Genomic DNA, 15,951 nt, shown 5'->3' on the forward strand with positions numbered 1-15,951 from the left:
TTCCCCACTTTTCCGTAGTTCGAGCCATTGCGACTTTATTCTAGATTAATAACCTTTTTTTTTTTTTGGTTTCAGATTACTAGGATGGTTGAAATCATGGGTATGGTCACGTGGAAATTTTTAAAGACCCCCCACTTCGTCAGCTCATAATTTTTGAATATTTTTACTTCTTTTAGTTTTTAATTTTTTTGTGTACTCTTCTAAAATTAACAAATAACTAATAAAAAAATGGATAGTAAAAATATTAATTGCCTTTTATTTACGAAACTTTAAAAATGACCTGAAATTCATGCTTTTAGACTAGAATACCCCCTTAAAGCAAAAACCGCAATGAGTACCATCGATCAATCACCGTATTCACCAGAGTTGGTTGTGTATGCTTTTTTTCTTGTTCTCCAAACTGAAATTGCCGCTCCATGGAACCCGTTTTTAGTCGATCGAAGAGATAAAACAAAATTCGCTGAAGGAGCTGAAGGCCATCCCATAAGGTCCTTATGAAAAGTGTTTTGAGGACTGGAAAAATCGTTGGCATAAGCGTATTACATCTGGTGGGCATTCTTTAAAGTCGACGAAATAAATATTAATGAATAATTCAATAATGATCTATAATAAAATTTAATAAAATCCAAACATGTCTGTAATCTTTTCACCCTTTCATCGAAGAATAAATTTTTAATTTGTTCGCAACAATTCTTACTATATGGTTTACTATAAAAAAATTGTTTACCCGAACTTAGCCCTTCCTCACTTGTTAAAAATGTTTCTTCAATAATTGCATTTCTTCCCTGCACAGTGTTTAAATTTTGTAAATAATATATTTAGGGGGACTTTGTATTCAAATTATGTTGTCGAATTGTACTGTAATGAATTGTGAGCTCGTGAAACAAATTTCGAGTGCAGAGCCATTTCAAACAACCAAACTGAAAGCAATACGCCTTGTATGCATATGTTGGTAAAGTTGACTGACGGAAGCTACGTATAAGCTCTCAAGCGAATTCCATTAAAACGTCATTAAGCGTGAATCAGCGCTGGTTCGTAAATTGATTATTTAAACTAGAGTTGTAGTGTTGTTGGAAAACATTGCATATTTTTTTTTTAATGTCACTCGAAATGTTCGTAATTATTATATTACAGTCGAATAGATGTTAAGACTTTTTAACCATCCAAGATTCCGAATAAATTGTCCAATATTTGAAACCAAAAACAGGAGAACTCTTGCTTTTAATGTGTCGCCACTTTTACCAAATACCATTTCGATTATACCATTTCTAACCCGATATCACTCTCCCCCCAATATTTTTCTTGTGGCAAACTGTTTGCCTATCTGCGAGATTTCTTATGTATGTAGGTTAACATAGGTATTTTCCTACGAAATGGATTTTTACTTCCCCTACTTTGGTTGACTTTATGCAGAATATATGGGTTATTATGTAAATGCATTACCTAAACATAAGTTTGATAAAAACATCCTCGCTTCAACCAATTTTTATTATATTTTAAATCGGTGGATTGGTCTCCTAAAAAGCGGTTGAAAAATATTGCAGTTTTAAGAAACTACCTGAGGTTATTTGATTGGCAGTACAAATAAGCTCGAACCTTCATTTGGCGTCAAAGAATACTAATTAACTATTTCACATCAAATATTCGCATTTCATTATTTGCAAAGCGCCCCACAAAATTTGAAATAACGAATGAATTTTAACAAAAGAAGTCAGCTATATTAATACTAAATATATAATTAATGTTAAAAGGAAATCAAATGTAAAAACAATAAAAAGAAAGAATAATGAAGGAATCCCACGCTTGTGAACTGCGATGAGGGAGGAGGAGGAAGCAAAGCATTAGAAACCCGGCGAAAGTCAAAGTATTCTCTTTCCTTCCTCACACCAAGCGGTGGGGACTTGTGGGAATGTACCGCCAATGTTTGTTGAAGCAAAGCGGCACGGGATCTGCCTGATGCTGCCATAAAAGTGTGCGAAGGTACGCAGCATTAAATATTAACAAGCAATCAGAAAATTTTCAAAAACTTTTCTCCATTCCACAAACAGTATCAACAACAACAAAGCTGACTCAAAATGCAAGCGTAAGACACGAGTGCTTCAATGAAACAACAAAGCTACATATGAATGTTAAGTACATACGTACATCGTAATTACAAATATTAGGTAAAATGGAGTAGAGATCAAATCTGAGATCATCTGGAAAAGGTAGTCAACAAGGAAAGAAATCTGAGTGGCCAGTGATCGGGTTTAGGCTTCCAAAAGCTTATAGATATTTTATTATTATAAGTAATTCGTGGTTCATAAACTGCGATAGCATAACTGCGAGTATCAAGAGTTAATTGCAAACATCGCAACCAGATTATGTAAAACCGGTACCCTTTCGTGATATCATCGTACTTGCAAAATATTCTCGGTCTGGGTGCTAGCAGCAGGTCACTAAATGGTTCGTTATCGCTTTCCAGCAGTGTTGTGTTAACGCAGCTTAGCAAACCCTTGAGAAGACTGTGATTTATTTACTGTGATGCATTTAAGAATAAACCAACAAAACAAGATGAGCGTCAGCGTAATCATTCCAAACCCTAGCAACACTGTTTTCCTCTGCAACACTTGCTATCATTGAGCACTGCCATGCTTATCTTGCGGTTTACCTTTCTAAAACTAATCGAGAAGAATATGAATATACAAGGTGACTTCCAAAGTAAACAGGACTTAAAAAAAATTGAACAAATGGTTTTTTTCGGCAAAATCAATTTTTTTTAATCAAAATAGTCTCCTTCTGCTTCAATGCAGCTTTTTACGCGGTCAAAAAGCATGTCGAACGAGTGTTTTAGCTCGTTGGCCGGTATGGCCGCCAGTATGCCAGTGCAAGCCTTTTGAATGGCCTCTACGTCTGCATAACGCTTTCCTTTCATGGCCAAATGCATTTTTCCGAAAAGTAAGAAGTCGCACGGTGCCATATCATGTGATTTTTGGTCAAATAATCGTCCTTCGAATGTTGGATTCTGAGCAAGTTTTAGTCGTCAGTCAATTTGTGCGGAAAAAACCGTGTACACAGCCTAAATGTTCGGTCGGTCAAAATGAGATAAATCGCACAGTTTCGATGGAATTTCCGGTGATCATGGATTTTGGTTGGCCCACATATTGATCGTCATTTATGTCCTCACGACCACTTTTAAAACGTTGAAACCACCAGTGCACTCTGCAATAGGCAATCGTCGATATAAACTTGTTTCATCGATTGAAATGTTTCGATAAAAGTTTTACCAATTTTAAAACAAAATTTAATGTTGGCTCTTTGTTCGAAGCTCATTTTCGCACCGATTACACAAACATACTGACACTGTCCTGAAATTCTCATTGGACAATCGATAAAGATAGCAGATTCTAACGCACCTGTCGACATATAGATGGCGCCACCAGGGGGCGCTAGATTCCTGTTTACTTTGGAACGCACCTTGTTAAGGACCTAAAATGGTTTTTATGAGACGACTTAATTTCCGGATTACTGTCCGTGTGGGCGATAGTTTGTGTAAATTGACGTATGTCCCTAGAAACTCTAAAGATATTGGTATTGCTACTGGTCGGACATAAGCTATTAGAATTTAGAACAACTTACAGCCGAGACGAAAACGTCACACCTAGAATAACGCAAGCGTTTCCAGAGAAATAACGGTCAATGTGAGAGATATCTCAAAAGACAAACAAGAACCGAACCTATTTTGAGCAGTTTTTATATGAAAAGTATATATTTTTTTTCGCTAATAATCCACCTTTAAGATCTTGTTTCAACCTTCAAAAAATTAAGCGAAAATTGTTTCAACTTGTAGGTAATTTCATTTCAAATACATACATATTCAGCAGTATTTAATTTTGTTATGCCATCGACCACAGCAGTAAAACAACAGCAACAACGTTACAACAGCAACAGAGAAGCCGCAACAATAATGCACTTATGTTGATTTGCTGTCATCCATCGCAACTCATTTATCATCGTCCAGCACCGCTTCAAAGCAAAGAGAAGGCGACGATTGTAGAGCACATTTCATGCGAGTACTCGGCGCTATGCGCTGAAGAACGGTGTTGGGCCACAGCGTTTTGCTCGAAGCATTAAAAATAATCCAATTTTTATCGTGGGTGATTTCCAAAGAGGACACAACAGTACCAAGAAGCACCAATGCAACAGTGTTTCCCACAGCCACGTGTACTAAGCAACCCAACGAGACTGCCAATGGTAATGGCTGTTGCATGCATGTATTTGTATATAGAAAAGAATGGGGATAAGACACAGGACAATAACAACAGCAACGAGATAAAAATAGTGAAGCGATGAAAACTCAATTTAGTTGATTACTTACATTGAATACCACTGACTCGACTAACGGACCAAATGCGGCCAAAAAATTTAAAGCTTGCATGCGTACTTTACATTCGGCATTAATTTCATTAGTTGGTATTAGTATGTGGGCCAAAAAGTGTACCTTTACCCATTTCCGAATGAGGGCACTGAGAACTGAAATTTAATCGCCTCAAATTTATTCATGCATATATACATACACACAAGTATATTGGAATGGATTTTTAAAACAATTTTGAAAATTTTTAACCATCTAAACTCCTATATGGTACTCTTATTGTAACAAATTAGAGTTTTATGACTTAATTGTTTGCTAAGTTATAGGATATTATGTATTTTTAATACATAACAAATTAGCAACGGTATAATTGCGCCTACCAACTTCTAAAGGATCCCAAACAAATACACAAACACCAAAAATACATTTTTCCAAAATTTTACAAACAACCGCCGAATTTTACAATAAGCGCCGAAGCAACGCGAAGCAAAATATTGGTCAACCTAAGTCTTCATTTTAACATATCCTTTGCTTCTTCACTTTGTTCTTAAGGGATGAATTATCAAGTAAAGCGATGAAAATTGTATGTGAATGGGGCATTAAGCTTAGTGGAAATGCTGCAGTTTATTATAAGCTACAGGTTGAGACTAATTGTTTTGAAATTTTCATTGCTAATTCACTCTTTATTCCAGCTCATAATAAAATATGTACGACATTACAGTAACTTTTGACATTTATTTGCGATGATATTTGAGTTGTGGTATCCATTAATTGCAAACTGATAACTGGTTTTAGCATGTCTGCACACTACGTTAAGAACTGTTAACTGTTTTTGGAAAGATTTAAAATGATTATATATATAATATTTGACGTGTCCCCAAATGGCGCCAGTACTTTTGCTATGTGCTTAATCTAGCCTTCCATTTATGGCATACCCTTTGATGTTATCCGGTGAGTAAAGGGTGCTACAAATGTTTAACCGACTGCGAAAGTCTAATGACTAATACACTCGAAGATTTGCTTTAACCTTCTATATTCTAGAAAAAACTTAATGATGTTGGTGATTTCAGACCCAGCAAATCGTTCAGTAAAGACTGTAAAGCTCCATTAATCAGGCTTCCACAAAATATTCCTACAATTATATAAGGTCTAAACACCCATTCCTACGTCTTTTGTAAAAACTTTAATCGTTAACCAAAGTGTAGGTACCTGCATATCTTCAGAATTATATATACAGATGAATAGATCGATTTTTTTTCTATCAAATCGTGTATGCGGCAAATTTTCAACAGATCATTTTGAACAACTGGCTCAAAATCGTAGAAAATACTTGGCTTCATGTTAATCAACCCACTCTAAAATACACATAGTATATACAAGTATATATGGTATGTATTCGAACTTCTTCCTCTTATGGTTTTCTCATTTTGTTGAAATGATAGAGTAGTATCCAACCCAGGAAAGAAGAAATTAGATCCAGTTACTCTGCGCCAACGTCAATGCAAATAGTAATTGCGAAAATAAAAGGACCCGTTACGATTAGCAACTTGCTGGTTTTATTATCCATGATATTCGGCCTTACTTCTTCTTCGCCACTCTCTTCTTTGGCTGCAGATGTATTTGTGATTCATGATTAGCTTTTTCACTTCGCGAAGCAGACTAAAAAACTTGGTTCCAAATGGACACAGATACCTGAATATTTCAAAACGTAATTGTGGAGCCACAAACATCCGTTTGAAGGCGAGCTAAAGTAAGAAGGCGAAATATCATCTCCCCAGGGTTGTGCGCTGGGTTTGGGACCCGCCACGTAAAAAACCTTATCAATGAAGAGGAAACAACAGCCTCGGATAAGTGACCCCCTTTTATTGACGACCACTGCAAACGTGTTAAGGGTTGTAATTTGAGGGTATCACCGGAAATCTCCGGTCCCTTAATTGGGAAGCTGCCGCTGCCCAGCTAGTTGATGTCCCCGTAAGAGTAAAGGCTGACATGACGGCCGACCAAGAAGTGCGGTGAACAAGACAAGACAAAAGAGACGACTAAGCCTTTTGGCATTTACTACAGTGGCCATATAAAGTAGTGCAAATTCGGTATGGGATTCGTGGTGGGAGAGAGACTCCATCGCCGAGTACTGTCGTTCTTCCCGGTGGATGAATGTCTTCGCATCAAAGCGAAGTTCTTTAACATATATCATTGATTTTCCCCCACGCCCCGATGAAAGAGATAGACGATGTGACCAAGGATGACTTCTATGAGCGCTTGACACGTATTCAGTATTTTAGACGAGCGTACGCTCCGAGGTCCTAACATCGACTCGGACCGCTATCTTGTTACAGCCAAGATACGCACCCGCCTCTGTGCAGCAAAACACGCATGTCAACAAACACAAGGAAGGTTCGACGTCGAAAAGCTGCAATCACATCAGATAGCCGAACGATCACAGCGGAGAGAAAACCGACTGCCTACCATGCAACGCTACAATGTACAAGTTTCAAGACCGGCGCATGCTCTTGTAGGAAGCCCAGAAATGATCTAGTAACCGATGCCCAGAGCATACTAAAATTATTGAGGGAACACTTCTCCAGCCTGCTGACTGGCAGTGAAGCATAACGCCAGGAAATGTGGAACCCTATTCCCCAATCGATGACGATGGAGCAGACGTCTGAAGAACAACAAAGCGGCGAGGGCCGATGGATTGATGGCCGAGCTATTCACACAAGGCGGCAAAGAACTGATAAGGAGCATGATGCATCAGCTTCTTTGTAGAATATGGTCGGGCGAAAGCATACCCAACAATTGGAATTCAAGTGTGCTCTGCCCAATCCGCAAAAAGGGAAACTCCACAATCTTCGCCAACTACCGTGGGATAAGCCTCCTCAATATCGCATATAAAGTTCTATCGAGCATATTGTGTGAAAGATTGAAGCCGAGTGTGAGTTTCGGTCTGGAAAATCAACACTGACCACATATTTACCATGCGCCATATCTTGGAAAAGACCTATGAAAAGAAGATCGACTTACACCATTTCTTCGTCGATTTTAAAGCTACTTTTGACAGCGCGAAAAGGAGCTGCCATTATGCCGCGATGTCTGAATTTGGTATCCCCGCAAAACGAATACGGGTGTGTAAACTGATCGGATCGGGAAGAACCTCTCTGAGCTGTTCGATACGTTTCTGGCCACTCCCAAGTGAATGGCGATCAGAGAACTTTCCTCACTTGCGTGAACTTCTACACATGACTCAACCCAACCAGTATTAACAGCAACAATGTCAGCCTCGAAATTCAACGCAGAATAACCCTTGCCAACAGGTGCTACTTCGGGCTGAGTAGTCAATTGAGTAGTAAAGTCCTCTCTCGACGAGCAAAGACTAAAGTCTATAAGTCAATCATTATTTTCGTCCTGCTATACGGTGCAGAGGCATGAACGATGACAATCTCTGATGAGCCGACGTTACGAGTTTTCGAGAGAAAAGTTCTGCGGATGATTTATGATCCGTTGCGCTTTAGCAACGGTTAATATCGCTTTCAATGGAACGATGAGCTGTACGAGTTATACGACGATATTGACTGACAGTTGGAAACGACTGGAGCGCTGTTGTTAACTCGCCTATAACCGCGTAAGCGAAGAAGAAGAAGAAGAATTCTGCAGTTCATAACATAAAACAAAAACATAATAAAATTGTACCCGAAAATTAGCAAAAATTAATTTCAAAGCGAGAAGCAAATTCATATCTAACTTTTACTAAAAATATAATTATGAAACCATGAATTGTTTGATCTTTTATTATGTGCGGCAACTAAGTAATATTTGTAGCCATTTACGTGCTTTGCAAATATTAGCCGCGAACTGCTGACATTGCGGTAAATACTCGTAGAATACCAAACTACCAAGAAAGTTGTACTCAAAATACGAATGCCAGTAAAATTAGCACATTGACTCCGTTACCCAACGACTAACTCGTCGACGACAGTGAGAATTTCGAAAAAATGCAAAATGCTCCGAAAGGCAAATATTTATATTACTCAACTTGCGACTGAGTGACTGGCGGTGGTAGTCAGTGACGTCCAATTTTGTGGAGGAGATGTGAGTGTTTGCACATTCAAAATGAAGACAAGAAAGCAAACAAAAATTCTAAATTACAGTTTCGCGCGCCAATATCCGCAGTTTTCGAGATAACACTAAAGTTTGTACTATACGTACATGTGATTACACACATGTATGTATATACACTTTACATATGTGCATATTGTTATTGCATATTAAAAAAAACTGTGTCATACCAACCCTGACTTACCACTCTCTGAACGCACGCGAGCTTTAGCATAAGTCCAGGATCTTCCTTTTTATCGATGATTGTATTCGAAATTTAAATACTGATGAAGTTCTCAGGCTGGATTCATTCAACTAACTGTTAGTGAGAGCATGCACTCACTTCTAGAAGAAAAAAAAAATACACATCATTTCTTAAACAAGCCAAGACCTGAAACTAAAAATAACGCGAATTTTTAAATATAAAATTTCGCGGGTTTGGAGAATGCAATTGTCATTTTTTTATTATATTGATATGCATACATACATACATGGCTCTGTAGTACGATACAATTTTCAGTTTTGTTCATTGCCTACTTTGTCTGTAGCAGCCGCTACAGTTAGACCTGTTTTCATAAGCTTGTGATTATGGCAGCTACATTTATGCTATAGTAAACCGATCTGATCAATTTCTTCGGAAATTACATTGTTGCCTTAGAAAATAACATATACCAAATTTCGTGAATATATCTTATAAAATGTGAAAGTTTTCCATACAAGCATTTGATTCCGATCGTTCAGTTTGTATGGCAGCTATATGCTATAGTGGTCCGATATCGGCCGTTCCGACAAATGAGCAGCTTCTTGAAGAGAAAATGATGTTTACAAAATTTCAAAACGATATCTTAAAAACTGAAGGACTAGTTCGTATATATACAGACAGACGGACATAGCTAAATCGACTCAGCCAACATACTGATCATTTATATATGTATATACTTTATAGGGTCTCTGACGATTCCTTCTGGGTGTTACAAACTTCGTGACAAACTTAATATACCCTGTTCAGGGTATAAAAAGTGTGGGGATGATTGGAATAAGCTCTGACATAAGTGCATAATATCAATTTAGGACTATTTTGAAGGCTACAATATTTATGTGGACAAATGAATAAACTTTTATTTCAATACATGAAAATTACCGTTATTTTTTGAACATACCTCGATATTCACCATGAGTCCATTATCAATGTAAAACCGAGCATAAAATGTTCACATTCACATCTCACATAGTAATTTGTTGGATTTCCCTCAAAAGTTTTCTACACTCCCTCAAAGTTTACTATAAGTACTTTTTATGTTTTTATTTTTGTAAATACATATACATATGTATGTATATGCATACGTTCATAGGTCCCCAGCTAGGCGAATCTATGTTTTTTGTATGAAAGCATCGGCATTTAAATGTTTTTGGTTTTCTGTCAACAGGCAGCGAAGTGCCTATACATATACTCTAGTCATACAAACGTAAGCAAAGTGTCTTAGTGACGTCATTAGCTCCGCAAAATATTTACAGATCAAGGAAATCAAACAAATAATAAGGCACTGGAACATAGTGAGTCATAAGTGTTATATTGCTTTTTATTCTACATACATACATATGTATGTACATACGTACTTAATTATATACATATATTTTCTCTCAAAGTAATAATATACCTACATACATATACATATATCAACCCGTTTTAGAAGAGGACCTTATTCACAAAGAACCCTATCATATAAATAAATTTCAGTTATTATTATACTTTACAATGAATCACTCGGACTTGCACAGATAACAAGTGCCTGTCAAGCACACTTTTTAAAAACCGATAACTGTATTCTCCATTTAATGGGACCATTTTGGCCAGCAGAAAAAATTCCTATAAAATAAATAATTTATAAAAATGGTACACATCCTTACTTTTTCACTGTTTATTATGAAATATCTTTAATAACTAACCTTAACCTTTAATTTCGACACTTAAATTAAAAAGAAAACATGATTTCAATTAGCTTACCTCGTACGCCATTAGCAGCATTTAGACTCTTTCATTTTACATCAATTACAACTTTTTTTCGTGGGATCATTTGAAGCTCAAAATGCCAATAAGGTAGTAAACCTTGGATTTCAAAAAAAAAAGATTATGAAATATGGATTGAAAAAATATATAAAAATGTCGTATTAATTTCATTTTGATTGAGAAGGTTCTTTAAATAAGAAAGTCCTCTGTATTTGAACTAACTATTCTATTTTAAGTTCAATTAGTACAATATGTACTGTTGCATAGTCTTTAGATGTATTATATTTTACACAAGTTAAGAGACAGACCAAGTGAGTTCAACCAACAAACTGCAGCATCGTAAATTCTACAGCACATCAACATATCCGCATATTCTTGATCTGATGCGTACATATGTATGTATATTGGTGTTATCTTAGACAATGTTTGTACTAATTCGCTAAAAAGGTTAATGCATATATTACATGTTATCTTGACAAAGCAGTTTGAATGAAGTTTCCTAAGATAAAATTTCCACATAAAAGACGAAGACGGCCACAGCAAATTATTAGTAACGAAAAACTTTCGAACACGACGATGACTACGACGAAAATCACAAGGTTGACATTGCTACTACTGGTAAAAAGATCAAGTTCCAAGCCTTTACTGAGAACCAACAAAATACATAGGCAAAGCTTTTTAGAATTTGTGAACCATATACAGCACTTGTACTTTATAAATCGTGTTAATAGTTAAAATATAAAAAAGTTGTGAAAACATGTATTTGTTTTAAATGGGCTACTCCTCAGTAAAGTGTAAAAAAAATTATATATCTGTGTTTTTAGTGTGCGATTTAAGGTCGCCTCCAATCTAAAGTGGTAATATTATTTTAATTGCAGTTCGCCTCATCAGTGGCAGCCCAAGAAGCAAAAGGATATGGTGTTATTCAGGGTATCAACTGTTATGGCAAAGAATATGTCTGCGTTGGCCCATTAAACTTCAAGCATTGTGAATGGGATGCTCAAGGAAATACCTACGCTTCGGGTAGCGTGATACAGTGTCCCCCTAACCACCGTTGCGTGAACGATGGAGTAGAAATTTGTATACCGCTTAAATTATCAACAACAGCACCTCAAGCAGCGCGCCTAATCACCTCAGAGCAAATACCCGTCAACTCAATATCAACTGAAGCTCCCGTAAAAATTGAAGAATTAAAATGGGAATCCACGTCTGCTATACCGGATACCACAACAGATATAGTAGTAAATAAAGAGCCATCAAGTATTCCTGTTGACACAACTACTGTCGCAGATGGTTCAATATGGACCACGTTTTTAACAGAGAATCCGAACTCTTATAATACACTCGAGCCGAAATCAGCTGATCCCAATTTTCAGTTTGCTACTAGTGCACCCCTTGAGACAACAACGGATGCTATTTTAGAAACTACGTCACTTCAATACGAAACAACTACTACTTCGGATACTTATGTGACATTAACTCCAATTACATCGGATGATTCCAGTGTACCAGTAAACTCCAATAATGTCTTGGAGACCGGATCAAAAATAGATGACACGCATATAGCTTTTGTTACAATAACTCCGGAAAATCAAGCTTATGACACAACCACCTTTATAAACTTTTCCGCTAATCCCAATTCACCAGAGAATTCTTATTTGTTAACTAACTCAAATATTTCTGAGAATCATGATTCTACAATGTCTACAAATGAACTTTCAGATTCGACAACAGAGATATATCATGAAACTACAGTAACTGCAAATTTGGAGAACTATGTGGAATTTGAAACTGAAGCGCCAATAGATGCGAGTCCTTCAATATCTCCAGAGAGCTCAACTGTTACAACACAGCTAATTTCACTTGACTCCAACACACCAGTTGATCCGAGCGAGTCAAATCTGAAGGATAAAACTCCAGTCGATCCCAAAACAGCATCCGATCCCAGCGCACTGCCAAGTCAAAGCTTACCGGTTGAACAAAACGCCCCAGTAAATCCTAAAATTTCGATTAACTTAAGCGCTTCATCTGATCCCAGCGTAGCAGAAAGTCCGAGTTTACCAGATCAGCACAACTTGCCAGTAGGCTCCAACACGTTAGTCAAATTAAGTTCAACAAATCTTAATACAGCAAAAATTCCCGTGGATGAAACCAATTCAATCATTCCAAGTGATCCATCTTCTCCATCTGATAATAACAAACCAGCAAGTTCAAGTTTACCAGTTAACTCTAATATCCCAAACGGATTAAGTGCGCCAACTGATCCTACCACAACAACCATTCCTATTGAAGAATCCAATACCATCGTTTCAAGTGCTTCATCTGAACCCAACACATCAACAAGTTCAAGTTTACCAGAAAACTCTAACATCCCAATTAAATTAACTGCGTCAACTGATGTTACTACAACAGCTATTCCTGTGGAAGAATCTAATTCAATCGTTTTAATGGCTCCATCTGATAACACACCAGCAAATTCAAGTTTACCAGAGAACTCCAACATTCCAACCAAAATAAGTGGGTCGACAGATCTTAATACAGCAAATATTCCAGTTGATAAAACCAATTCAATCGTTCCAAGTGCACCATCTGATAACACACCAGCAAGTTCAAGTTTACCAGAAAACTCTAACATCCCAATCGAATTAAGTGGGTCAACGGGTCTTAATACAGCAAATATTCCAGTGGTTAAAACCGATTCAATCGTTCCAAGTGCTCCATTTTCTCCATCCGATAATAGCAGACCACCAAGTTCAAGTTTAGCAGAGAACTCTAACATCCCAAACGAATTAAGTACGCCAACTAATCCTACTACAACAACCATTTCTGTGGAAGAACCCAATACCGTCGTTCAAAGTGCTCCAACTGAACCCAGCACATCAATAAGTTCAAATTTACCAGTGAACTCTAACATCCCAATCGAATTAAACGGGTCAACCGATCTTAATACAGCAAATATTCCGGTGGATAAAACCGATTCTATCGTTCCAATTGTTCCATCTGATAACACACCAGTAAGTTCAAGTTTACCAGTGAACTCTAACATCCCAATCGAATTAGGTGGATCAACAGGTCTTAATACAACAAATATTCCGGTGGATAGAACCCATTCCGTCGATCCAAGTGCTCCATCAAATAACACACCATCAGGTTCAAGTTTACCAGTAAACTCTAACATCCCAATCGAATTAGACGGATCAACAGGTCTTAATACAGCAAATATTCCAGTGGATAGAACCCATTCCGTCGATCCAAGCGCTCCATCAAATAACACACCAGCAAGTTCAAATTTACCAGTGAACTCTAACATCCCAATCGAATTAGGTGGATCAACCGATCTTAATACAGCAAATATTCCGGTGGATAAAACCAATTCTATCGTTCCTAGTGCTCCATCTGATAACACACCAGCAGGCTCAAGTTTACCAGTAAACTCTAACATCCAAATCGAATTAGGTGGATCAACAGGTCTTAATACAGCAAATATTCCGGTGGATAAAACCAATTCTATCGTTCCTAGCGCTCCATCTGATAGCACACCAGCAGGCTCAAGTTTACCAGTAAACTCTAACATCCCAACCGAATTAGACGGATCAACAGTTCTTAATTCAGCAAATATTCCGGTGGATAGAACCCATTCCGTCGATCCAAGTGCTCCATCAAATAACACACCAGCAAGTTCAAATTTACCAGTGAACTCTAACATCCCAATCGAATTAGGTGGATCAACAGATCTTAATACAGCAAATATTCCGGTGGATAAAACCAATTCAATCGTTCCTAGCGCTCCATCTGATAGCACACCAGCAGGCTCAAGTTTACCAGTAAACTCTAACATCCCAACCGAATTAGACGGATCAACAGTTCTTAATACAGCAAATACTCCAGTGGATAAAACCAATTCTATCGTTCCTAGCGCTCCATCAAATAACACACCAGCAAGTTCAAATTTACCAGTGAACTCTAACATCCCCATCGAATTAGGTGGATCAACAGATCTTAATACAGCAAATATTCCGGTGGATAAAACCAATTCAATCGTTCTAAATGCTTCATCTGGTAACACACCAGCAAGTTCAAATTTACCAGTGAACTCTAACATCTCAATCGAATTAAGTGGGTCAACTGGTTATAACTCAGTTAGCATTGCGAATCCTAGCTTACCAGTTGAGCGTGACTCTTCCTTAGGCGATGCAAATCAAATTGACTCCCGGGATTCTATTAATAAGAATGAAACAAGCCTTTCAGTTGATCTTAGTGTCCCTAAAACCCCAAGTAACCCAATCGGTTCAGGTGCTTCAACTAACTTGCCGGTTGATGAAATAACAATTGTTCAAAACAAACCTTTAGAAAATAACTCGCCGTCAAGGAATCAGCCAGCTGAACCAAAGGCACCTTCAGATCCCAAGATTATAAGTCCAATCAGTCACATTACTTCAACAAATCTTAATCATGTGAGACCAAATTTATCAGTTAATCCAAACACGATAATTAAATCCAATGGACACCAACCAAATGGCATTAATGTTCCAACCGATTTTAGTCCCTCAGCGGAGCCAAACACACCTTCTGACCACACATTACCAATTCATTCGAGTATTTTACGCACTGTCTTTACAGAATTGTACCTGCACTCTCGTAATAAAGGAAGCAACGCTAATGGAGGAGCAGATAATGGTTTCCTACTTTTACCAAGGCAAACTGTTGCATCTAGCTTTTCAGACTTGTCCAAAAAGTCTATCCCTCAGGAACCTGTAAAAATAGAGTCGAGTGAAATTAACTCTTCTAAATCTGGTATTAAAGATGAGGACTCGATTGAAGTAAAATCAAAGGAAAATAGTAAAAAGTCGAAGAGGCCAAAGAATTCCAGGGATAATAAGCAAAATCAAGAAACAGAAGAAGGAGAATCAGTTGAAGTTTATGTTGCTGAAAAAAGCCAAAACAAGGATACCTCTTTAGAAAACAAATCTGGAGCAAATAGTAAAGAATCCAAGGATAATAAGGATTTGGAAGAGAAAAAATTTAAAGTTGAACGCAAGCCTGATGACGAAGACGACGAAAGTTCATCAAGTGAGCAGAAGGAAATAATTAAGAAAATCGTAAAGAAACTGAAAGATAGCAAATGTGACGAAGATGATATTTACCCAGACCCTAAAGATTGCAAAAAATTCTACCGATGCGTGAAAAAGGATCACAAGACCAGGATAACTCATCTACGCTGCGAAAGTGGTGATCGTTTTGACTCAGACAAACTTAAATGTGTAGACAAACGGAAGGCCAAATGCTTATCTAAAGAAGATTTTATAGAAGAGTTCGCTTGAATCACGTAATAGAAGCCATCGTCAACATTGTCAACATATCAAAGATAGTCGGAAATTGATTAATTATTATCCAATAGATTATGTACACGTAATATATTTTCGAAAACTTAACCCTGTAACACTAGTGATAGTTTCCAAATGAGGATCGATTAAAAATATTCAACTGTAATTACAAA

At 37.3% G+C, this 15,951-nt stretch overlaps 1 protein-coding gene across 2 annotated transcripts; it reads left to right on the forward strand.

Moving 5' to 3' along the window:
* Positions 1–11,016: 11,016 nt before the first annotated feature.
* On the forward strand, positions 11,017–15,951 carry LOC120774968 (uncharacterized threonine-rich GPI-anchored glycoprotein PJ4664.02). 2 transcript variants are annotated; one of them, XM_040104859.1, is made up of 3 exons: positions 11,017–11,072; positions 11,333–13,092; positions 13,147–15,951. In XM_040104859.1, the coding sequence occupies exons 1-3, from the start codon at positions 11,031–11,033 to the stop codon at positions 15,773–15,775; spliced, it is 4,431 nt and encodes a 1,476-aa protein (XP_039960793.1). In that variant the 5' UTR covers positions 11,017–11,030; the 3' UTR covers positions 15,776–15,951. The 2 variants fall into 2 exon arrangements, with proteins under 2 accessions (XP_039960793.1, XP_039960792.1); XM_040104858.1 differs by having other exon boundaries at positions 11,333–15,951.

The sequence above is a fragment of the Bactrocera tryoni genome, chromosome 4 (genome assembly GCF_016617805.1).
Source record: "Bactrocera tryoni isolate S06 chromosome 4, CSIRO_BtryS06_freeze2, whole genome shotgun sequence".
NCBI lineage: Eukaryota > Metazoa > Arthropoda > Insecta > Diptera > Tephritidae > Bactrocera > Bactrocera tryoni.